We start from the raw sequence: 23,734 nt of genomic DNA, 5'->3' as shown, positions 1-23,734 counted from the left end.
TTACAAGGGCAGAAAAGACTCAAGGAGATGAAGAGAGAACTACTGACAGGAGAAGAGTTTTCTGATTCAGAGTCTCTCAGACGAGCTATAATCGCTTCCAGGGTGCACAGCGACATAAAACACAAGACGAAAAGGCTGCTGCAGAAGGAATTTGAGCAATTGAAGGTAGCTCATATTGTCGGTGAGGAAGCATTCAGGTCACAAATCCAGGCAGAAAAAGAGAAAAGTGACGCCCTCCAACAAGAGCTGGATCAAATCAAGACTCACTACGAGGAGCTTCAATGGAAACATGAAGCTGCAGGTGAGGGGAACCTGCAGGTCGACATGCAGATGTTTTATGAAGAAAAAATCAAGCAAGAGCAAAAGCTCCTTTAAGACCTGAGAGCTGAGAAGGACGATCTCCAAGAAAAAATGTCCAAGGAGATTGCCTGCCTGCAGGAAACAGAGAACCGTCTGCAGAGTGAGCTGGTGCTGTATAAGATTTCATACCAAGAATTAAACAGGAGGAATGAAGCAGATGTTTCTGCTTTAAGACAGCAAGCAGAAATATTTAAGCAGGAGGTAGATAAAGAGATGAAAGCTCACTCACTGAAAATGATGAGGGACCAAAAGATTATCAGTGAACTTGGAGTCGAGAAGGACAGTCTCCAAAAGCAACTCACTGTCCTCCAACAACGGTACTGTAGCTGTGAGGTTAATTATAAAATATAGCTGGAAAATCTGAAAACGGAGCTCCAAGACAGAGATGAACTAGGACCTCCAAGAAGAAAAGTGGCCAGGCATCAAGAGCCAAACAGGGAAAAAACCATTTATGACCCTGCATCCATGGATCTGGAACATCTATTAGAGAATATTGAATTTCCTGATGAATCTCCCAAGGAGCTAAATGACTTCGTAAACGAGATGCTGAGAGATTCAAGCATCCTTGATCCCGAAGCCATGGAAGTGACAGACCTGTGTGTGGAAACTCTGTCAGAGAAAAGGGAAAGCCAAGATCCTGAACCATTGGAGGCGTCTCTGAAGAAACATCTTCAGTGTGGAAAACGATGCTACACACTTTGAGCCTCAAGAAGCAACAAAAACTGAATAGAAGCAAAAAAACCTCTAAAACAAGCAACTAACCAAAAGTGTTTCCAAGACCTCAAAACACATCTCATATTTTAGACCAAAAAAATGGGCGGCATCTTCACAGAAAAGAGATTTTAGTTCTAAACCAAGCGCCTCTTTCTGTAGGAGTTTGTATGTTCTCCCAGTGTTAGTGGGGGTTTTCTCTGGGTGCTCCGGTTCCCACTAGATTTCCAAAACCATGTAAATTAGGGTGATTGACCAATCTAAACTGTCTTCAAGAAAGGTAGTATTAATTTCTAGAAAATTTAATTTGCAAACGGTTTTGTGGTGAGAAAAGCAAGGTGATTGTTTTAGAGGACCAGTCCTGGTTTTAAAAGAACAGTAAAGCTAAATATAGTTGTATTAAAGGTGAATGGGGCTGCACAGTGGCGCAGTTGGTAGAGCTGTTGCCTTGCAGCAAGAAGGCTCTGGGTTCGATTCCCGGCCCCGGTCTTTCTGCATGGAGTTTGCATGTTCTCCCTGTCCATGCGTGGGTTTTCTCCGGGTACTCCGGTTTCCTCTCATAGTCCAAAAACATGACTATCAGGTTAATTGGCCTCTCCAAATTGCCCTTAGGTGTGAGTGTGTGTATGCATGGTTGTTTGTCTCCGTGTTGCCCTGCGACAGACTGGCGACCTGTACCTCGACTCTCGCCCGGAACGATAGCTGGAGATAGGCACCAGCAACCCTCCCGACCCCACTGAGGGACAAGGGTGTAAAGAAAATGGATGAATGGATTAAAGGTGAATGAGTTGAAGTCTTTGGGGCCAACCATCTGAAGCAATGATCAGTGGACAAGAGAAAAAGAGAATGAAGGAAAGACTGAATTGTTCATGTCAGTCCTGAACCATTGCCAAAACCTCAAAATACATCTCACATTTTGGACCAACAAAAACAGGTCAGCATGGTGATGCAGTGGTTAGCGCTGCATCTTCACAGAAAAGAGATCTTAGTTCTTAACCAAGCGCCTCTTTCTGTGGATGATTGTATGTTCTTCTCGTGTTAGTGTGGGTTTTCTCCGGGTGCTCTGGTTTCCCCCAAATTTCCAAAACCATGTAAATTGGGGTTATTGACTATGGACAAAAGTCTACAGAAAGAATAAATCAGAGCCACCCTAACACTATGAACCCATCCCAATTCCAATATTGGGGGGTATGAAGGTGAGGAGGAGGAGGATGGAGGAGGTTGGTTGGTTATTTTCTATTGGTATGAAGAAAAAAATAATAATTTTATGGGTGCTCCCCTGTCAGTCAGGGGCCCTTGGAACTGTCCTAACTTTTCCCCCTTCTACCGACTGATGTAGACTTTGACACACTCACCTGACCAAAGCCAGTGAAGCCAATGTGGCTACAGGTTTAGCAAAGTACTCCATGCTCTGGTGAACCACAATACTGTCTATGGCCTTCCCATAGTACAATGGAATGAAAGCTTCACCTGAAAGAAAAGAAAGGGATGAATTGTAATATAAAAATATATCTGTTCAGCATGTTTATTAAATCATTTGGAGAAGCAGTAACAATCAGAAGGACTATCAATATTTCGTCAAATAAACATAATCCTGAGCTGGAGCAGTGCCTTCTCACTAATTTTCAGATTTGGGGTTTTCAATTTGACCAGCTTCCTACAGCACACAGCAACATAAAGCAGAAACCTTTCAAAGGACTGCATCATATGGGATGTTATTGACAGAACAAGAAGGGTTATGAGGATTTTTACAAAGAATTACTAGGAATCAAGTTTTTTGACTAATCCTGTTTTTGTGGAAATGTTTCGGATTTTCTACTTTCAGGACCAGGCAAGTCTCTGTTCAGACTAGCAGATGCTATCAACTGGTTGTTTGGAAGTGATGAAAGAAAAAATGTCTTTTTTGTCCTTCCATTACAAACATAAGCATCTAGGGTTTGTTAAGCTCTACTGGAAGTCAAAACTTTGGTCATAAGGGCAAAGACGGAGATTTTCACAAACACCCTAAGAGAGTTTGACTTAAAACAAATAATGAACATATAGGAAATCCCTTCCTACTAACAGTGCAGGATCTGTAAAAGTAAAGGCTCTGAGAACCAAATACTTGAAAAAGCTGTTCACTCCCTCATCTGGTGGCGCTGCACCAAGAACTACTGAAGGAAATGACATGAGCACCTCAGAAGAAGACATGAGCGTAACTTCCTTCTTCAGAAAATGTACACAAAAATGGAGTAGCATCAGATTTTAGAGGTTGGAGTATTTCTCTTTTGTATTTGGAAGACATTTTTCCTTTAAGTGTGGTTATTTTTGGTTGTATTTACCCAGAATGCCCTGTGCTGTAGTCCACTTCCTACTGCTGGAGCAGTCTCCAGTCCACTTGGAAATCACAAATGCATTCAAACCACACCAGAGCTCATTTCAACTGAGCAGAGACTTTGGTTTATAGGCGGACCAGAGTTCGCTTTTTTGGTCCACAATCGGACTTTGCAAGCAAACAGGCTGGAGTTTGATCAAAGTGGTCTTAACCGGGCTGGGGTGGCTTCAGGATAATGATGAAAACAGTCTTTTAAGACCAACTCAGTTCCCAGGCCTACATACCATAGAGAATCTGTGAGCTGACCTACAGACAAGATAGGACTGAGGATAAACCGTCAAAAGAGATTGTGGAAAAAGGAATGGTCAAAGCTCCTTCCTGTGTGGTGCAAAGCTGTAAAGTAAAAAGTGTTGCTTATTGCTAAAATGGGTTTCTGGGGAAGTGTGTGAGATTATGCAACTGCAAATATGATCATCAGTGGTGCCAACAAATTGAGTGTAAGGTGTTCTGTTTAGTTTATGCAAACTAAACTCAGTTTTAAAACTTAGTTTTAAAAAAATCCTTGTAACATTTTTAAAATCTGACAAATCAAAATAAAACGCTCTTAACGTCTCTTCATGAACTACAAGGACCTTAAGAATGGCCCATAAACATCTATTACAGCCATGAAGCTACTTATTGAATGATAAGGAGAACGCCTTTCATGCTTTTTTTGACAGCTGCTCATTGATCTTCGGCATTGCTGTGTGTAGTTACTCTCCATGGGGGAAGAAGGCAAGAAATGATTACAAACATCATTAGTAGAAAGATGAGTTGTCATTGTGATATTACAAGCTATGGCAGCATTGTTTGACGGATACTCACACACTGCAGAGATGAGCAGGAAGAGGACGGCTAAGGAAAGCAGTCCAGCATCCTTCCTGCAGTAGCTGAGCAAGCGTCCCAATGTAGCCCTAGAGCTGACCTTCTCTTTCTCCTTCCTCCCTCCAGCCTCCTCCTCTTCACCAGCTGTATCCACCAGCTTCTCTGTGTCCTCGGAGACCCTTCCTCCTCCACCACGGCTGTTCCTGACTTCCAGCCCGCTCGCGGAGCTGGAAACCCTCCCGAGCTGCCTCCAGAGAAGCACGACACCCAGGGAGGAGGCGCAGGTCCATCCCATCAGGCTCAGAAAACATGGCTGCCGGTTGAGGGGCTCCACCTCGGTCAGCATCAGCAGCTTGGCCAAGGTGTAGGTGATGACAACCATGCAGAAGAGGAGAATGACGGTGGTGACCCGGGCAACCCTGGGCGGGCCGTCCTCCCTGTTCCATAAAACCCCAATGGAGGCACCCAGCAGGAGGGATGCTCGGAGAAGGACAATGCCCCACAGGTCAAGGGCGGAGCTCAAGATGTTAAAGTCCAGGACATCACGTATGAAGAGGGACAGCTCTGTCCCCTTGATGTATAGGACAGTGGTGATGACACTGTCAAGGACAACGTACAGCAGAGTGCAGATGACAGGTGCATAGATACCCATGCTGATTATTGGAGTCAGAGTTTAGAACTCCCGAAGCTTTACTAAACAGACAAATAGCAACTTTTTTAAACTAAGACTAATTATTTAAAGCTAAACTGTTGGAATTTAAGTTAAAACAAAAAACTTTTCTGGTAACTTTCATTTACATTTTCACATTGTAAAAAAAAAAGACCGTGGTTTAAGTATCTCAATCTCTAGCGTAAACTCTTATTTTGAAATTATTTTTGCTTCCGGTTTCTTCAAGCGTATCTTCTAAATATCAAGAACTGAAGTAGTTCATTGCGCCACAAACTATTTTCAGGGATCGCGATAAGAACAGGTAAGTCCTAGTCATTCCACTACTGCTACCTCGGAGAAGGACAGTAGTGACTTGGTGTTTAATATTAGCAGCTAGCAGGTGCTGAGCTAAAGTCAGGTAACGGCTAGTACCATATTGGTTTTATACCTCACCGTCCAGCAGTCTGTATGCTACTTCTGCTTACTAACTGCATTCTGTCCCAGTTTTGGTTAAAGTACATAAGCAAACAGACGCGACACTCACGCCTCACCGAAGCAAGTTGGGCTTCTCTCTAAAGGTATGGCCGAAATGTCAAGTTTACACCGGCATCAAAGATCGTCTATACTCCAGACCATTCACAGGAAGAGCCAATAAAGACTAGCCCTCTGGCTTTATTTCTGTTTAATAAGTAAATTAGAACCTATTGTATAATAATATCCAGCATGGGTACCACACATCTAAACATGTCGAAAGTTGAAGATATGAGCTATTTATTGCTACCTCAGTTTGTATCTCTTTAAAGCAGTGACACACGTCACTGTCTCAATCTGTGAACAAACGAAGAAAAAAAAGCATTGTTTTTGCCCTGCATTGTTAATAGAAGTTGGGACTATAATTTTTTTTTACAATTCACATTTTTTCTCAAATTGGCATAAAAGAATACTCAAACGTGATATATGATTCACAGATGCGAGTTCACAACAGTTAATCAGCCCATATTAATTTCCCAGAATGGGTGGCGCATCTCGTATATAAATGATCAGTGAAATTCTCCAGCTTGATGTGGTAATGACCGCCATGTGGCTCCTCCCAGCAGATTATTTAACTGTATGCTGAAACATTATAATCACTCATTTAAATGGTTTAAACCTTTAACTTTTAAAAGCCCTGAGAATTGAATAACTTTATTGCTACTTTATAAAGTTGATTAAATTCCAAATGTTTCTGAGAGTCACATAATTAGAAGTCCCCGCAGAGGTAAAACATAACATATATTCATTCATGTTTTTCTCTCCAGGTGGGAATTATTTCTGTTTTGTTACTACATTTTATGCGACAACACATAGTAGTGCACATTTTACAAATAATACTCTAAAAAGTATGTGTCTCTGTGTTATTTAATGGCATTAAAGGTTTGTTAGAGAACATCACGGTAGAAACAGTATCATAAAAACAAAATAAGTTATAATACAACACAGGTGATACACTAACAGGCGGGGATTGTTGTAAAATAACTGTTCCAACATTTGTGTCCACAAATGATAATGAAAAATAGTAAGGAAAATGCAATGTGTGGGAATTTAACAGTGGACATCAGCTCACACACATTATCAGTGTAACATGGTGGAGGTAGCATCATGCTGTGGGCATGGGACTAGAAAGCTGGTCAGAGTTGATCAGAAAAAGACAGACAGAGCCAAAAACAGGACAAACCTGGTAGAAAACGTGTTAGAGGCCACAAAGGTTCACCTTTTAACAGGTCAGTGACCTTGAACATGTTTAAACCATATGTAAAATGGCCCAATCATTTTAACAGCTGAAAACTGTTGAAAACAAATCCAGTTGAAAACCTGGGACAATACCTTGAAATTGGCAAATATTTCTTCCTCTGGATGTGGAAAGCTGTTTGAAACACCTGGATTTGTATTTGTCATTCATATGTGAGGAAAAAAATAAAGCCAAGTGCAAGTTTTCTTCCACTCAACAGTTCTGCACTACTCTGTGTTGGTCTATCACATAAAATCCTAATATGTTAAAAACTGTAATCTTAAGATGTGAAGAAGTGACTTTTTTTATTTTTGCAAGGCACTGCAGGTGCATCTCAGCGTTCATCGTAGTCGCTTTTCCACTGCTTGCTGACATCGACCTTTGACCTTCTGCCTAAGGTTCCAGGCAGCACTAGGTTGCGTTCGGTCACATGCTACTGATGCGTCATTTTTCTGCAGAGTCGTCCTCCTCAGTGGACGTCAGGCTCAGCCAAGCGGTAGGCGAGCTCAGCCTTTACGTCCTCAGAGCTGTTCTGCTCAGTGGCCAGCACCGTCTCCACGGGAAACGACAAAAACAAGCTCTCTTTGACCTTTTTGGCCGGGGGCGAGTCTACCACGCCGAACAGGGTCTCCGTTTTAATGTAGGGGCTCATTTTTAATGTGGTGGGAGGCGTGTTCTGCGTCCTGCGTTTGGCGTTCTTCTTCTTCTCCTGCTTGTAGGCTGCGTTCATGTTGGCTATTACCTGTAAATAGACCGCGCATACACATACACATACACATAAAAACAGAAAAATGACGTTTCATTTCATTCAATCATCATAAACGCTAGTTTTTATGCATCTTTCTTTTTAAGTGGATTATATTTGTATAAACTAATTTGATTTAAAAAATTGTAGTTGAATGTAAACTAGCAATTTGTCTTGTAAGGTGTAAGTTTATTAAAGTGGCTTTATTTAAAAAGTGGCATTCTGCCAAAACAACTGAATTGTATTGAATTAAATCTGTAGTTCTCTATTATTTAACCACAGCAGACAGCTTTATTTGACCATGTTTAATCTGAGTGAGTAACAATTACATGTGGGGTTCTTCAAAGTTCCATTCTGGGGCCTCTATTGTTTGGAATGGACTCGGTGACCTGTCATCTGGCATTAGTAATTTGGCTTTAGTGTATATAATCTTTGAAAATACCAGTCACTAAAATGATTATCAAGGATATAGTTTTTGTTGTTATTTGAATTTTGATGTCTTGAAATCTGTTGTCTTTAATTTTGGAAGATTTTTTGTGTATTTGTCCCTGAAACACCTGACGGTAAAGCCGCAGATTCAGGGGTTATTTCTAGTATGCATATGCATACAGAGTTCAGAATAGGGTTTGATGATGTTTGTTGCCATAATAACGGTGATGACAGACATCTTTACATTCCACATGGTCGCAGCACTCAATCTACATGATGGTTTCAATAATATCAAGGGGGGAAAGAATTTTCTCCAACTTGGTCCCAACGACAGAAGGTGGACATTCGCTTTCAATTACACTCAATAATGCTTAAACCTACATATACCTTTATCTAATCATGGATTTAGACCTTACTTCAGACATACACATGAAGTCTATTCTAAATCAGCCAGCACTGCAAGATGTAAGTCCAAACAGGAGACCAAAAACTGGTGCAAGCTTTTACTTCCAGTTGGTTACAGAGTAAGACGAAGGCTGTTTTTACAAGAGCCAGTAAAAACAAAATCATTCAGAGCCCTGACCAAACACTAAAAACAATGGAACACATTACACCAGCCCTTCTACCACTTTATATGAAAGAGATTTCAGAATCTTGTTATTAATCTGTAAGGCAGTACCTGGTGACGGGGCCAGAGTTACCTCCAAGGTATCCCGATCCCTCAGGTTTCAATTACTACAGATCAGCAGGGACGTGTTTACTTGGTGATAACAGGAACCGGACTTCACTAAACCAATAGACTGGAAACTAATTTAATTTCCTTTTCATATCAATAAAATATTTTGAATTGAACTGAAACTGTAGAACAAGCTGATAAAGCAGCTAAGTTGTAGTGAAAAAAAAATTGGTTTACCCATTTTGTGGTTTCTCTGCTGCCCCCAAGTGGCCAAAAATAATACTTAGTTTTAGTTTTTTTGTTGTTGTTTTTTCTGTTTTTTTTACAGAAATTGGGCCTCGCTATGCAAAAAAAAAAGAAAAAAAAGAAAAGGAGTACTTTTAGACAAAAAGAGAATACAGAATCTTACCAGCTGCTTCACAGCATTCTGTTGCTCATGCATTATGTCCATATATGTAGAAGCTTTCTCTCTGCACGCGTCCTGCTCTGGGTCGTCATAACTAAGCAGGGTCTGTGTGGTCTACATGAAAGGAAAAAAACAATTCAGAAAAGAAATAAAAATAACAAAAAACAAAAACAAACTGAAAACATGGTTCATCTTGTCATGGAAGAAATTACTTTAACAAGAGTTTGGATGAGAAGAAATAAGAAATTTATTAAAAACTTGCGAGGTGAGAACAGAAATACAGAGTCAAAGGAGTCTGTCAAGTCTGCTCTGACCAACAGTGGATCTGGTTTCCTTTTATAGGTTCTGGTCAGAGAAGAGAGACTTGATTGGACAATAGGTGTGAATGCCTGATTGTTATGTACCAGGGATTCTGTGGAGCCCAACACAGATGGTCTGGCCATTTGTCTATTGTTAAGGAAAGTGGGTTGTTCTTTGACGCTAAAGGGGGCAGATAAGTCCTGGGTTGGAGGAGTAACACTAGATGGTCTCCAGGATCAGCGACCTTCTGCTGTTATACAACACTGTAGAAGTCTATAGGAGAGCAGCTTGACCAATCTCATGGTAAGATCATGCAGACACATGATCTAGTCATCAGACACAATATAAAGCACAAAAGGGGTGAGGAGCTCATTATAAAAACTTCCATTACAATCTTCTGCAGGCTCACCTCGTTGGGAAAACTGGCTTTGCGGCTATACATGAGCGAATACGGGGTGAACTTGATGGTCGGGTTGGCCGAGGTCCGGAAAAAGAACAGGACCGGGTCCAGAAAGTCATCCCAGTCGCCCTGCTTCTCCGTCACCATCTGCACCACGGCCTCCTTCAGCAGCGGCGCCGTGCAGTCGTGGAGCGGGTTGAGCTGAGGTTGATCCAGAGGAGACACCCTCTGCATCAAGCTCCACTTCTCACACAGCAACTTTGACACCTAAGAAAAAAAAAGTGAAATAATTTCCCCAGACTTAACAGATCTGACCTTGAATCTGGAGGCTGCAGGCGTTTAGTGCCAACAGACTCACCTCTTCACAGAACTCTGAACTCTGCGCACACACTATTGTTTTAGGGGCTCCAAACCTGACGAAAAAGAAGACTTTAGGTTAAGAAAAGTTCAAGTTTCTCTTAAGTTACAGGAGTCTGCTAAAAGAATCCTCCATTTTGTCAGATTATAACCTGAAGCTGTATAGATTATTTTTATAGGAATGAGATAAGACGACCATGGTTAGTATGGAGGACCTGCAGAGATCTACAGCTCTGGACGACCTGATGACGCTGAAAAACGCATCACGATGCAAGTGTTTCATATCAATCGATATCAATAATTATTGGTTAATTATTTGTTTTAAATATCTGAAATGCAGCGTGACCTTTCCTGATTTATCCACAGTTTTCACTCCACACCGTTGTTTTTAATTTTATTTTTAAACAATTGTCTATCAGGCACGGCAGCGAAACATGAAACTGCTGCTGCACAATTCACTCAACAGGTTGTTCCTAGGTAACCAAAGAGAGCGAGAGAGTTAGTTGATGCCATCCACCTAGCTAGCAAAGCTGGCAAAAAGATTGATCGTGTGTTTATCGCGATATATATTGTTATTAATTTATCATCCAGCCCTACTGAAGTTGCACCGCAGATGAACCAGATTCCTCTTACCTGTACACACACTTAGAGATACACCTTGCCACTGACAGCGGGTCTGCTGTCTGCGTGGGGAAAGCCTCTGGCCATTTACTAAAATAATCTATGAGTAGTATGACACTTTTGTTGCCATGCTGGCTTTCAGTGAAGGGCCCTGTTGAGGATAGAAGAGAGAGCTTCAGCATAAAATCCTGTAAATGTAATTTCTTTGAATTCTCCAAACAGACCTATGAAATCTATCCCAACTATATCCCAGGGCGCGTCCACTTTAATGGGCCGAACTGTCCTGGCCAGGTTCTTGTTCCTCTCCGTTTGTTGGCAGGTCTCACACAGCTTGATCTAGAAGAGTGGCAGATGTGTGTTAGCGATGTGAGATGTTAATGCAACAGCAGCAGGAAGAGGAAGTAAGGCAGGCTTACCCAGTCCACTACGTCCTTGATGATGCCCAGCCAGTAGTACTTGCTTTGGATCCTGTGGACGGTCTTCTTCTGGCCTAGGTGATGGCCGATGTCATTGAAGTGGCAGTCAAGGAAAATCTGCCTCTTCCTTTCAGCCTCGATCACCACTTCCCTTTTCTCATCCTTTTTGGGTCCCACATAGTACAATTTTCCATCTTGGATACAGACAGGAATAAAAAAAAGCAGTGGCGTTTAAAACTGTAGGCAATTCCAGCTCTCCTGATTCATTAACTACAACTTTGTACTTGTTTATCTGAAAATCTCTGAGAAAGGATGTGGATGAGTTTTACGAGTGGTCTTACCATCAAAGATGAACTTCTGGGCGTATCTTTTGAAATTTTTCTTCTGTAAAGGATTCATCGTCTGCGGAAGGCTGCCTTTGGCCACAAAAGTGTAGATGTCAGAGAGTTTGTTGGAGGTGGACTCCACCACCTCCTCCTCGGCCACCTGTAATGAGTCCACGCTCAGCATGTCACACAGCGACTGCGCACCCCAAAGAGAAGAAATGAGCCGACAGCCAGGCAGCCCCGGCCGGCATACTCAGCAGCAGAAAGCTCCTCTCCGCTGGAACAGACACCACAATCACAACAGCGGGAAGATAGCAACACAGAGCCCATGGATGTCTGGGTGCGCTCCCTAACAGTTCGCCGGAGGATGAGTACGGTAAAAGGGGACTACGAAGCGGAGTTGGAGGAGTTTTCCTAAGTTTGAAACAGGATTATGTGCAGACAATTTAAACGAGCCATAATTACATATAAAGAAAAGACTCCTTCCAGGTTATAAGACAGACCAAAGTGAAGTACTTTGCAGATTCACAGACTTTATTCTTAAGTCTAGAGTGCATGTCTCAAAATGAGATGTGTATGTGTATTTCAGTCACATAGTTTAAGTTAGCGTATGCCGCTCTCACCGGTGATTCTGAACGGGGCATTGGACTTCTACGCCGTTTGACATGGAAGTACCATTAACACCTACCAGTCGCTAAGCGCCTTGCCGGCTTAGAAATGATGCACACCCACTGTTTTAGTTCTTCTTCGTCTACTCAAAATCTGCTTTTTCCGCTTCGTTTTCTTGTTAGTACCCCCCTCTGGAGGAAAATGTAGTAAATTATTCTATGTCTTTCAAGGCAAATCCTGTATTTAGGAGGCTGTAATTCTTCATAGTTCATCGAATTTCATTCGGACAACTTTGTACCCCTCTAATAAATAAAATCATAATTTAAAAAAATCTAAAATTTAAAAATCTTTTAAAGTCTGGCTTTCACTTCGTATTACCCTATCTACAACACACTAACGTCTATCTCATGTTTAAGTCATACTGTGTCTAAAAGTGTTTAATACGCCAGTTAAAAATTAGGTATACCAGCTTTGCTCAAAGAAAGTCTGTGTCTTGAACAATATTTCCATTTTCCTCCTTATGCCTTTAATTTGGAAGTCACACCGGACGTGGTAGGCAGGAAGAAATAACCTGCGCTGTCATATGTCAGCTGTGTTGTGATTCAGTTTCTCAGTTGTTTTAGAATAAAATCTCTTCGAACATGACAAACGAAGGAGACAAAAAGTCTCGGTTTTATACCTGCAGCTGCTTCACAACTGATAACATCTTCCTGGACGACTACAAGCTGCATGTTCGCTTTGTGTCCGAACATCAGTTCAGACTGGAGTACCAGCAAGTGAGTCAGTAACAGTTGTTAGCGACATATACAAATAAGATATTTAAAAGGACATGCTCGCTGTTTACTTTGATATAAGTGTAATTAGTAACATTTTGTCTCCACGTACAGCTGCTAACGAGGTTCGGTTGCGTCACGGAGCAGCAGTTTGTAGATGTGCTTACCAAGGTAAAGAGGCGTGAAAGCGCGAGCGTGTGACGTATTCTGTTTATAGATTGAATTTAGCACATAGAATACTACGGAGGCCGTCTGGTGACATACGAAAAAAAACAAAAAACAAAAAAAAAAACAACTCCTGGCCACAATTTTTTATTTTTCCCGTGTCACCAGACAGGCTCCCCTGAACACCATGTTTGCAAAGTATCTGTAAAAAAAAATCACTAACCCGGGAAAGGCTTATTTGAATTTAGAAACAAATACATTTTCCATTGGATTATACACTTTGAGAAAACGTTGAACCAATGAAGTTAATCAAGTAATATAAGTGTTATCTAGCAATGAGAGGAGTCCTGACACTTCAGCTTTGTTGACAGATTGCGCTCAAATTCAGTTCATATTTACATTATAAAATGTGAGTTTTAAACAAATTGACTCCTTACAGGAAAAAAAAAGCAGATCCAGTAGTTCAGGTCAACTCTTATTCAGTTCAACCCAGTTTATTCCAGCTTCCAATTCCAGGTTTCCCAGGAGGTGGACAGAAGAAGGCGCATATGTGAGACATCGGCTGAAAGAACTGCTGCCATTAAAAACACATACGAGCCTCTCCGTCCTCATGTCTACCATCTGCAGGTACCTAAATGCTCACTGGCTGCTTATTGTTGTGCTTTGCTGAGACTTCACACCTCCACTCCTCCTCTCCTCAGGACTCTTACCTGGCGCCGAAGCTCAAGCAGCTGGTTGCTTACTGCAGCAGCAGCGACGCATGTGAAGAAGGTCTTACCGAACTGCTGGAGGACGTAGGAGGTGATAGAGCTTTCGTAGAAGAAGCATCGGTGGAGGAATGCGAGAAATAAGATAAATACTCCCACCTTAGGATTCCTGTAGTTTGTATTTGTTTAATAGTACATCTCTCTGTAAGGCCAGACTACATGACCAAATAGTTTGTTGAGCTGCACTAAGAAATCTGACTATCAGGCCTCCAGGTTGCCCTGAAAACATTGTTTTTCTTTCAAGCTCCGAGAGTCTATCGTCTCCCAGTGTTTGAGAAAAGCTTCTGTGAGCAGCTGGTGGAGGAGCTGGAGCACTTTGAGGAGTCAACAGCCCCTAAAGGAAGACCCAACACCATGAACCACTACGGGGTAATGAACACTTGTTTCTGTTGGCCAACCTTTTTTAAAACTCAAGATAATATAGAATATATGTGTAAGAACCTACATTTGTAGGCTGCTACTTGGGTTATATTAATTAATAACATATGAAAGAAAGAGTTGAAGAAGCTCAACCTCATTTCTGTTTTTTCTTTTTGATTATGAAAGACCAAACCTGACGTAATCATTTGAGTACAGGAAGAAAAAAAACATTATATTAATTCATGAAGACAGACATGTTCATGGATCTTGGTCAGTTTTAAGAATAAAAGGCATCAATAAATAAAGACAGCACTTCCCAAGACCTTCCTAAGAACCCGAGCGTGTAGCAGTGGGATGTTTTAAGACGGGTGCAGCTTTTGGAAGTTGCTTTATTCGGGTACTTTTCTCGTCTCCGTAGATTCTTCTCAACGAGTTGGGCTTTGACGAGGACTTCATCACTCCTCTGAGGGAGCACTACCTGCAGCCTCTCGCCTCCCTACTGTACCCGGACTGTGGCGGCCGCTGTCTGGACAGCCACAAAGCTTTTGTTGTCAAATACGCCATGAACGAAGACCTGGATCTGAGCTATCACTACGACAATGCAGAGGTCACTCTCAATGTTTCCCTGGGCAAAGAGTTCAAAGACGGAAACCTTTTCTTTGGTGACATGAGACAGGTGATGCTCTCAGCTCCACATTTTTCTGTTTTATGATTAAATAAACTCCATTATTAGCATGTATTGACATGGAGACATGAGCCTTTTTGTCTAAACCTGATTTAAACGTTGTGGTCCTGTCGCTTCCTCCAGGTGTCCATAAGTGAGACGGAGTGCACGGAGGTTGAGCACAGGGTTAGCGAGGGCCTCCTGCACAGGGGCCAACACATGCATGGGGCCCTGCCCATCTCCTGCGGCCAGCGTTGGAACCTCATCGTCTGGATGAGGGCCTCGCAGGAACGCAACAAGCTGTGCCCCATGTGCAACAGGAAGCCCTCGCTGATGGAAGCAGATGGCTTTGCTGATGGATTTACAAAACAGTCTGAGTCTCAACAGAACGGCTTCTGTGAATTAACGTGACAGTATCCAGCTGCTGCCCGTTTTCTGTCACACACAGGGACTTTAGGAACACACACACAAACACACACTCACATTTTCTATACTCTAGACCTGGCCACCCCTGGTCAGCCTCTCTAGGCTTTTTGCTGATCTGCAGTAGTCGGTCAGTGAGAAGCAGGGTACTTCAGGAAATCTTTTTAAAGAATCATTTGAACTATTTCTAATGGATGATATTTTGTAATGTTTTTGGCTGTCAAATATCTATTAAAATGTCCAACTCTGTCAGAACTCCCACAAACCACTCTGACATTGTGAAGCCATCCCAGGCTTCCTTGGCTGCTAGCCAGACCTGTCTGTATATACAGAATCAAGATTAAACACATCCAGTCAAAAACAAAACAACATCTCAAGTGCATGTAGATCAGATGATTCCACCTTTTCAGTGTCACACTTTCTTTTTGTGTTTGTAGTAGAATTTTTCCAGACTGAAATGTCTGAAACGGTTAGATTTCCTTATCAAATATCTTCAGTGATTATTTCAGGATCAGTTTTATTAGAACCTCTGTGGTTTGGTAAATATGGTCCAATAAGGTAAGTAATGTTCGCCTGCAGTACAGCCTACACAGCTGCTGAAGTTCCAGTTGATACTTCAAAAAAAATCAAAACCAGTCAAAAAGAAGTAGTTTGGAATGCTATAGTACACTACTTTAGTTTCAAACAGGTGAGTCATTTTTATAGGCATGCAAATTATTTTCTTTCTATAAAGAAGGAAAATCAAAGTCAAAGTTCAGAATAATGGCAGTTTAATTCAACAACTCATGGGTTTGATGCCTGTCTCCAACGCACATTCTGTGTCCTGTTCATTGTCGGCCATATTCTCACACATTTTAAAATGTAAAAACACAAATGTCAGCCTGTCAATGGCGGCTTTTACAGGAAGTGAGCCTATAGACACATATCATCAGCGCCTTTTGGTTGTTTCTTTTTGTTCTTGCCAAGTGTGCCAATTTGGAGTTTTGCAGTAAAGGGAAACAGGGAAACGGCTCTGTGGGATTAGATAGACTCAGCACACACACCTAGCACAGATATATACACTACATGCTAACATGCTAATAGTACAAGGCAGAGCTATATACAGGAAAATGTACAGTTACTAACATAAGCTGATTACACATTTCCTGCCTTATAGTTCATCTCTGTACATACAGTTGGCATCATTTAGTGTTTTTTGGTTAATTACAGTTAGAACTCAATTATACAGAGCTGCTTGTAAAATGATTATATTAATTACATAAAGTTACAGGATATTGTAAAGAGATACATATTTTCTCTCTTTGGCGTTCTTTACATTATAAATGTAACTAAATAAATAAATAAATTCAGTTCTTAATGTACTATCCACAGGACCACGTCATGATGACACACTCATTTAAAACCCTCCCGCGATCTTAAGAGACGGGGTCAATTGGACCCCACAAGCTTTTTACTCTGTATGGGGTCCGGCAGGGTTGAAATGAACCCGCGTACATATTTACGAGGTTTGTTGTTATTGTTGTGTGGTTTTGGTCCGACGAGTCAACCCCCACACTTCCTGCTGTCAGACCGTGACATCTGACGCGCTCCTCCAGAGCAACGTGCTAAGACCGGGGGAGGGTTAAAAGTGAACACCTTTCCAACAGGTTATCATAGCGTTGTCTCGCTGCTGATATCCCGTCCCCGGTGGCGGTCCATGTCGGAGTCGTAGTCTGACTCCATCTCAATCTTGACCTGAGGCACAGGGCAGGCCATCCCTCGGCCCATGGGCATGGCCGGTGAAGACGGACAGGAGATCTTCAAGTGGAGGGTGATGCTGAGGAAGGGCAAGTTCTAGTTACCAGACACACCCACAGCCAAGAACACCAAGGGGCTTACCGGGGAGGACACAGGAAGCCCAGGCATGAGGTATCACCGCTCCAACCAAAATGAGCCTTGATGCCTCATACCCCAGACCAGGAGAGGGTACGGACAGTTTGTAGTGTAGTTTTGCAAATAATTTCTCTTGTGGGGTCAGTAGAGAGTTCTTCCAGAACTAAAAACTTTGAGTCTGATGTGGTTTGTCTGGTAAGGTATTCTGGTTTGTCTGGTATTGTCAAGTTTCAATATTTTTGAATTAATAAGTGGTGTCTAATTACCAACACCCCACTTTCCTCCTCATGAAATGAGTTTCCTTACATAAGATAACATTTTTTCAAAACATGCTATTTATGTTCCCAAACCTGAAAAACCCAGTTTGTTTCCATCAGTCTAACTCCAAAGAGGGAATGTAAAGAAATTCAGATCAGCCAATAATCCCTGCTTTTGTTGATAAGTAACCATGCTTCTTTCAAAGCAATGCAGACATTATGGAATCTTTTTTTTTTTCTTTCCCCCCCCCCCCCCGAAAAAAAAAATATCAAGCTCGTCACAAAGGACAAAACCAGATTGTTAGAGATAATATTTAAGTCAGGAGAATCTGTGGCTCCAGGTGAGGGCAGTCGATTCACATATTATCAAGCTGAGGTGAGGCTGAATTTGACATGCAGCTGTGACTGACGCACTACAAAAAAACCCCAGCACAGTGAGGAAAAAGAAACAACCAAAACAGAGCCTGATGCATATATGAATATAGGTAACTACAGACAATGGCCTGTATGTACAAGATAAACACCAAACTAAACAAAAACAACAACAGACCATACATCATGAAATCCCAGGTTATGTTGAACTACACAAAGAAAAGGGATCTGTGGTTTCAGGTACATGACATTTCACTTGATCACTCGCTCCCTTCTCATCAAAAGCATCCAAAGTGGGAACAGACAGAGAAAAATACTGTCTGCTGAGCTGTGTGTGTACAGAGGGCAGTGCAGCACATGTACATGATCATCACATTCCAATCATCTGCATTGCCTTAAAGTGCATGGAGAGGAAGCTGAAGTCACATTTAAAGATACAGAGAGATTTAACCAGGAGGCGACTCTGCTCTCAGGAAGGAACATGTAAAGTTAACAACTGCGTCTTTAAATGTGTTCAGTGACACTGAGAGGTGAATAGAGGAGAGGGTCAAACAGCAGCAATACATTATCTGAAGCTGCAGTATGTAACTTTTATAAAAATATATATGTTTTTTACTTATTTGTTAAAGCTGTCAATATGTCGTGACAGTATGATCTGAGATACATAATCTGTGGGAAAAAAATAAATAAATAAATCTCCTCGACCTTCGTCCTGAGCTACTATTGAAGAAATACACCACCCCAGTCAAAAACAACCTATCAGAGTTAGGAGGAGGGTCTTAGCACTGTCAATCATCCTCGTGTGGCGCTGCTAAATGTGTTAACAGAGAAACAACTCACCATTACAGGAAAACCGATAATCTGTCATCATCGGTGGCCATGCTAACTAGCATTACCTTTCATGACAGACTCTGCTATCAGGAAGAAGGGTGATTGACAGCGCTAAGACCCGCCTCCTGGCTCTGATTGGCTGTTTCTAGTTAGCACTGGGAGAAGGCAGAAAAGCCTGATTTTTTTCAAAGATTATCTGTCTTATATTGTCATGACTAATGACAGTTTTAACAAATATGTAAAAAAAAAAATTATAAAAGTTATACAGTGCAGCTTTATGAGTCTGAACTAACAGCATGTTAATACAACAATAATACAGGACAATTTCCATTTCATGACCAGGAAGGGCAGGACTCAAAGTTAATCCTGAATTTTTAATGTATTAAGGTGAAAAGAAAAGTCAGTGAAATATATTATTTAAATTATTTAAATTTCAATAAATAGCTTACTTAGACTGATGTTTTCAAGCATTTATTTCTGTTAATTGTTATGATTTTATGCTTACAGCTAAAGAGAACGTGACTTTCATGATCAGGATATTACATTAGAGCATTAAAAACATTGTTACAGAAAATGTGGGATTAATGAAAGGTATGTTTCATTCCTGCTTAGAAGGTTGTTTTCCAAAAGGTGCTATCAATCTGACAAGCAAGGCTTATCAAAAAGTGTATTTTAATTTATTGAAAATTATTGCTTTTGCATGGCATATTCCTCTAAATTTTGTTTGTGAAAAACTATGACCTATGGGCTACTTTCTGTTGATCTATCACATAAAATCTCAAAGAAAATACCCAAAGGTTTGTGCCTAGAATGTGACAAAATGTGAAATATGACGTTATTTTATTAAAATAACATGTTGGTTTAACCACACGTTCCAAATAAGTACATTTTTTATTTTGTGATTTTCCAAAAATTCTTCACAATCATTAATTTGTTTTGACCAGTGTTGTTTCCACCTTTTACTTTTTTTTTACATTAACCCAGTTGGTTAAATAGCTTTAATCATAATTTTACAACAGTATTTTGTAATTATTCAGGTTATTTCTGCCTGATATTAACATGTTTAATGATCTGAAATATTTAAATGTGACAAAAAGCAAATCTAAAAAAAAGCCTGTAAGTCTGTGAAGGGGCTAATATGTTTTCACAATACTGCTTCAAACAAATTGTATTGTTTTTTTCTTCACCATAGTTTATGTATATCTTATGCTTTTTTTTAATCAATTGTGTGAAGCTATAAGGTCTGAATGGAGCCAGTGGGGAAAACAAATGCAACAAGATAAACAGGAAATTTAAATTCAGAGTATTTAAATACAGAGACTTTTTCCACAGCAAGCCAGAATATTTATTCTGAAATGCTGTGGAAGCAGGAACAGGATGGAATGAGCTCAAATAAAGAGTAAAAACTTTCTGTTGTGAACCACAGAGAAATAAAGTCTAAGGGAGAGCATTGTTTAATTGTCATTTTTGTGAACTGACCCTTTACATTGTGCAGATTTCCTGTTTGGGACGACATGCGGGTATGTGTTAAAATACACTACGTGTTGCGGCGCGCTGGCAGTACGCTCCCCACTGAGACTGCGCTACGTCGGGGTAGACCAGGTCTCTGTAGGGGATGTGCAGCTTTAGAACACAGTACCTGCGATCCAGGTCCGACTCGGAGCTGGGCGAGTGGTTGGAGTAGCCGTGGTACTTCTCCTGTGAGCGCCACGCAGTACAGAAAGCAGTCGGTCATTAATATCATACCCCCTGAATTCCTGCAGAGGGCAGCAGAGGTCTGAGTTTCTCACCTCCTCCTCGCTGTCGTCTGTTTTCGGCTTCTTCTTTTCCTTCTCCTTCCTCTTCTTCTTGTCGTCTTCCTTCTTCTTCTTCTCTTTCTCAGGCAACAGGTCGTCCAGCCAGGCTAAGTCATGCTGGGAGAACATCATGTCCAGCACCTTCCGGACCACCATCAATCCCAGGATCTGGTGTTTGACACGCAGAGAACATGTCTCTGTTTAAATACAGCTCAGTTATGCTTTAAGTATCTACTGTGTAATCCCAGTAAACACTCCACTCCTTTATTTAGTCTTTTTCAGCCTCATCATAAACATATTTCATTTCTTATTCATTAATATGAACTAGTGTCAAATAAAAGTTGGCTTATGGACTTTACATTGAACTTGTTTTGTCTCCACAAAATCAAGGCTGTTTGTCTGTTGAATGCATTATTTGCTGTGTTTGAAGAGAAACATCCTATTTTGATACACTACTTTGAAAAAATCATTTTATTTCCTTGACTTTTTCTTGTTTTGCATTTTATTGCATTAAATGCATAAAGTTGATCAAATATCTTTCTAGCTGATTCCGTGGGATAGTTAGTGTTAAAGCAGTAACTCAACTTGAGTAAGCATGTGGGGATAGTGGAAAGGAATACTGCAAAAACACTAAATCTTACCAAGTGTTTTTGGTCTAGTTTCTTGGGTAAACATTTTAGTACCACTGAAATAACAGAAAGCTAGCTTGTAAGTAACTTTTCATCATGAAATAAGAGTTTATTTTAAGTCACTAATTCCTAAATATTCATTTTAAATACATTTAAATTATAACAAGACATTTTGCCATGTTATAAGTGAAACTTCTGGGGTTCCACAAGGCTCAGTTCTTATTTTCCATTTATTTATATTATATTATTTATATTATTCCATTTGCTGGCATTATCCAGTCCTTTTCTGATATTTCCTGTAACATTGCGTTTAAACTGCAGTACTAGTCCTAGTTCCACTGGCATTTTATTTCATTTATAAAAATAAATTTTTTCTATTTGTGAAATAATCTGCCAATAGTATTGATACTTTTTCATCAATATTAAGGAATTATTGTCTTAAAACAAGCTCCTACATATTTGTTAAAAGTTACCTGTAAGTTAGTCTATCTTATTTCAAGAGAACTAAGATATATGCACTAGAAACTAGACCAGAAATACTTGGTAAAATGTTGAGTTTTTGCAGTGCAGTGCAATAGGAAATGATCTGAGCACACCATGACAGGAAAGATGATGGCTAGGAATGTAGATTTGAGGACCCAAAGCACGGCCAGGCATATGATCTGGATAAGTGTGAAGAGATGAACCCTCCTCAGAGGAACGTGACGGAGATAGCTGAAGTCCGGCTGGTGTTTGGACGGCATCAGGTACAACTTGATCCGGTCCCAGAACTGAGAAAAAGCAACGACATCAGTGTCCCAACAGAATTATATGGAAATCCATTAGAATAATAATTTTTAAAAAATCTATTCATTTTCTGTCTGGTTTACTGAAGCTGAGAAAAATGGAATAGAAACTCGTTTCTCCATCCTGCAAAGTTTGAACATGGTGAGCTCGTCATAAATTCTCAGCGGATTTGTCCTCAGAATGTCTCCGTCGGAGTTGATCGTATCAGTCCGCTCACAGCTTTGTTTGTCTGTCAACTTTTAAAAAGTGACTTCTCATCTGCTGTCAGCTCAACAATGAGCAAGATGGCCAGACAAAAAGAAAAGAAAGCAATTTATGAAGATAAATGAGAGCAAACAGATGGCCTACCTGGATCCCACTGAGGGAAGCTACACCCATGTAGAGGAAGACGCCGTACAGCACAGGCATGGGGATGAACTAAAGCAACAACACAGGAAATTATGTTATTCTGTTACAGAATGTCACCTATGCAATATGCTAGCCTCACAAGCATAAAGAAACTCATGGAAAAACAAACATTCAGTCAGAAAACTTGCATGAAATGTTTAGATACCTCACTAGCAACATGGCTTTAAGTTTGAGTTTGTAGATCTCATTACTTCATGAACTTAACCATTTAGAGCTGAAGAGACTCTAAATTTCCACAAAGCTGGAGTTATTGTTTTTAAAAAGTTTTTCCCTTGCTACTTTGCAAAAATAATCACTTTGGATGGAGAGCATCTGTGGAAAGCAATTTTTAGATTCCACGTCTGAATACTTTTGCAATAAAAAATGTGTTACTGATTAAGTTTAGAGTACTTCCTACCTTCAGAACTGGGGCGAGAAAGATGGACACTCCGGTGAGAACAAACACCAAGATGCCTGTGACTCTCTGCTCTCTGTAGGTTTGACAGAAGACATTTGTTTCATAAAGGTCCTTCTCACAGCTGGATAAAGTGTATTATTCTGTTATTTAAAGTGACAGCCTGAACATTACGTTAGCTGTGTTTCCATTACACAAATTGAAATTATAAAAACAAACACACCAATTAAAAAAAAAATGATAAAAAGTTTTTGTGCTGGGATGAGGTGAAACACTTTTGGCATCACGCTGTTGATCCGCATGTTACTACTGGTGAAAACGACAAAGAAAACAAGAGGAAGTGGGAGGAAGTTCATAGTTTATCTGTCATGTAAGTGTTTACTTCTGTTGCCGCAATAATTTTTAATGGCATCACCTAAACAAGCTTTAGGTGATGCCACCTAAAGCTTGACATCACCTATGGTGTCAAGCAATAATTTAATGGAAATTATTTCCATTAAATAATTTCTTATTTAATGGAAACAATAATTGCAAAATTGTGTTTTTCAACATTGGCAGAAGTTAAACAAAGATTTGCTCACATCTGTTATGGAAACGCAGCCAGTGGCTTTATCTGCTTGTAATTGTTTGACCAACCTGACTCCCAGGAACTGCGGCTGCTCTCCTGGAGCGCTGGATTCACTCTCCATCTTCAGGGAATCGATGTGGGCGATGGAGATGACCGTGGCAGCCACGTACCAGGGCAGCCCCAAGAACGAGCAAGCAGCCATAAGAACCCCCACCCAGAACAGGTCCAGGTGGTAACCACAACCTTTCTGCCATGGAAACCAAACAGATAGCAGTGAAATTTGGATTTAAGTTGGAACCCGTTGGTATAACGGAAGAGAACGAATGAGAGCGTACCTTAAGCTTGTTTTCCTTGCGGTTGACGATGACGGCGCTGATCTGCTGGTCCATGAAGATGAGGATCGTCACGAGGAGGGCTGGAACGAAGCTGGCCAGGTAGATCCACCAGGGGTTCTTTCCAAAAGGCATCACCAGCCAGCCACGGCCCGGCCGTGTTGGCTGCCACACAGGACAGGAAGCTTGATTAGAACAAAAACGTCTGCATTCATCGTCATGGGAGAGTCAACTGTGTAAACAAGCAACAACAGATTCGTTCAATTTATCCATGTAGCGCCAATTCAAAACATCTCAAGTCAAAAGGTCAGTCCAGTCCAATCATACATATGTTCCAATGCAGTCATGTTCTGTCTATTATTCAAGTTGGTTTAAAAGTTTCTACC

The 23,734-nt window shown here is 40.9% G+C and overlaps 3 protein-coding genes across 4 annotated transcripts in view; 1 reads left to right on the top strand and 2 right to left on the bottom strand.

Annotated features, from left to right (window-relative positions):
• abcb9 (ATP-binding cassette, sub-family B (MDR/TAP), member 9) overlaps positions 1–6,183 on the bottom strand; it is a 14,029-nt gene extending 7,846 nt beyond the window's left edge. For both annotated transcript variants that reach the window (XM_007573430.2, XM_007573431.2), the window contains exons 1-2: positions 4,250–6,183; positions 2,427–2,541 (exon numbers count right to left, since the gene is read on the bottom strand). In XM_007573430.2, the coding sequence (XP_007573492.1) occupies positions 2,427–2,541; positions 4,250–4,901 (767 nt within the window). In that variant the 5' untranslated portion in view covers positions 4,902–6,183. The remainder of the gene's footprint in view (positions 1–2,426; positions 2,542–4,249) is intronic.
• Positions 6,184–12,476: 6,293 nt separating this feature from the next.
• Positions 12,477–15,473, top strand: ogfod2 (2-oxoglutarate and iron-dependent oxygenase domain containing 2). The gene is made up of 7 exons (XM_007573429.2): positions 12,477–12,727; positions 12,839–12,895; positions 13,406–13,516; positions 13,591–13,690; positions 13,901–14,025; positions 14,435–14,692; positions 14,825–15,473. The coding sequence occupies exons 1-7, from the start codon at positions 12,593–12,595 to the stop codon at positions 15,089–15,091; spliced, it is 1,053 nt and encodes a 350-aa protein (XP_007573491.1). The 5' UTR covers positions 12,477–12,592; the 3' UTR covers positions 15,092–15,473.
• A 383-nt stretch (positions 15,474–15,856) lies between these two features.
• Positions 15,857–23,734, bottom strand: part of slc4a5a (solute carrier family 4 member 5a) — a 29,903-nt gene continuing 22,025 nt past the window's right edge. The window contains exons 18-25 of the mRNA XM_007573426.2: positions 23,352–23,513; positions 23,085–23,263; positions 22,452–22,524; positions 21,995–22,063; positions 21,457–21,630; positions 20,226–20,399; positions 20,075–20,133; positions 15,857–16,919 (exon numbers count right to left, since the gene is read on the bottom strand). Coding sequence (XP_007573488.1) covers positions 16,754–16,919; positions 20,075–20,133; positions 20,226–20,399; positions 21,457–21,630; positions 21,995–22,063; positions 22,452–22,524; positions 23,085–23,263; positions 23,352–23,513 — 1,056 coding nt within the window. The 3' untranslated portion in view covers positions 15,857–16,753. The remainder of the gene's footprint in view (positions 16,920–20,074; positions 20,134–20,225; positions 20,400–21,456; positions 21,631–21,994; positions 22,064–22,451; positions 22,525–23,084; positions 23,264–23,351; positions 23,514–23,734) is intronic.

Source organism: Poecilia formosa, unplaced genomic scaffold, assembly GCF_000485575.1.
Source record: "Poecilia formosa unplaced genomic scaffold, Poecilia_formosa-5.1.2 Scaffold329, whole genome shotgun sequence".
Lineage (NCBI taxonomy): Eukaryota > Metazoa > Chordata > Actinopteri > Cyprinodontiformes > Poeciliidae > Poecilia > Poecilia formosa.
This window is presented reverse-complemented; position numbering and strand designations above follow the sequence as displayed.

Excerpts from the sequence above, each read along its gene's own strand:
- ogfod2 (XM_007573429.2), top strand. The coding sequence starts at position 12,593 with ATGACAAACGAAGGAGACAAAAAGTCTCGGTTTTATACCTGCAGCTGC. Across the intron at positions 12,896-13,405 it reads TTGTAGATGTGCTTACCAAG|GTTTCCCAGGAGGTGGACAG; the intron begins GTAAAGAGGCGT and ends TTCCAATTCCAG. Across the intron at positions 13,517-13,590 it reads CTCATGTCTACCATCTGCAG|GACTCTTACCTGGCGCCGAA; the intron begins GTACCTAAATGC and ends TCCTCTCCTCAG.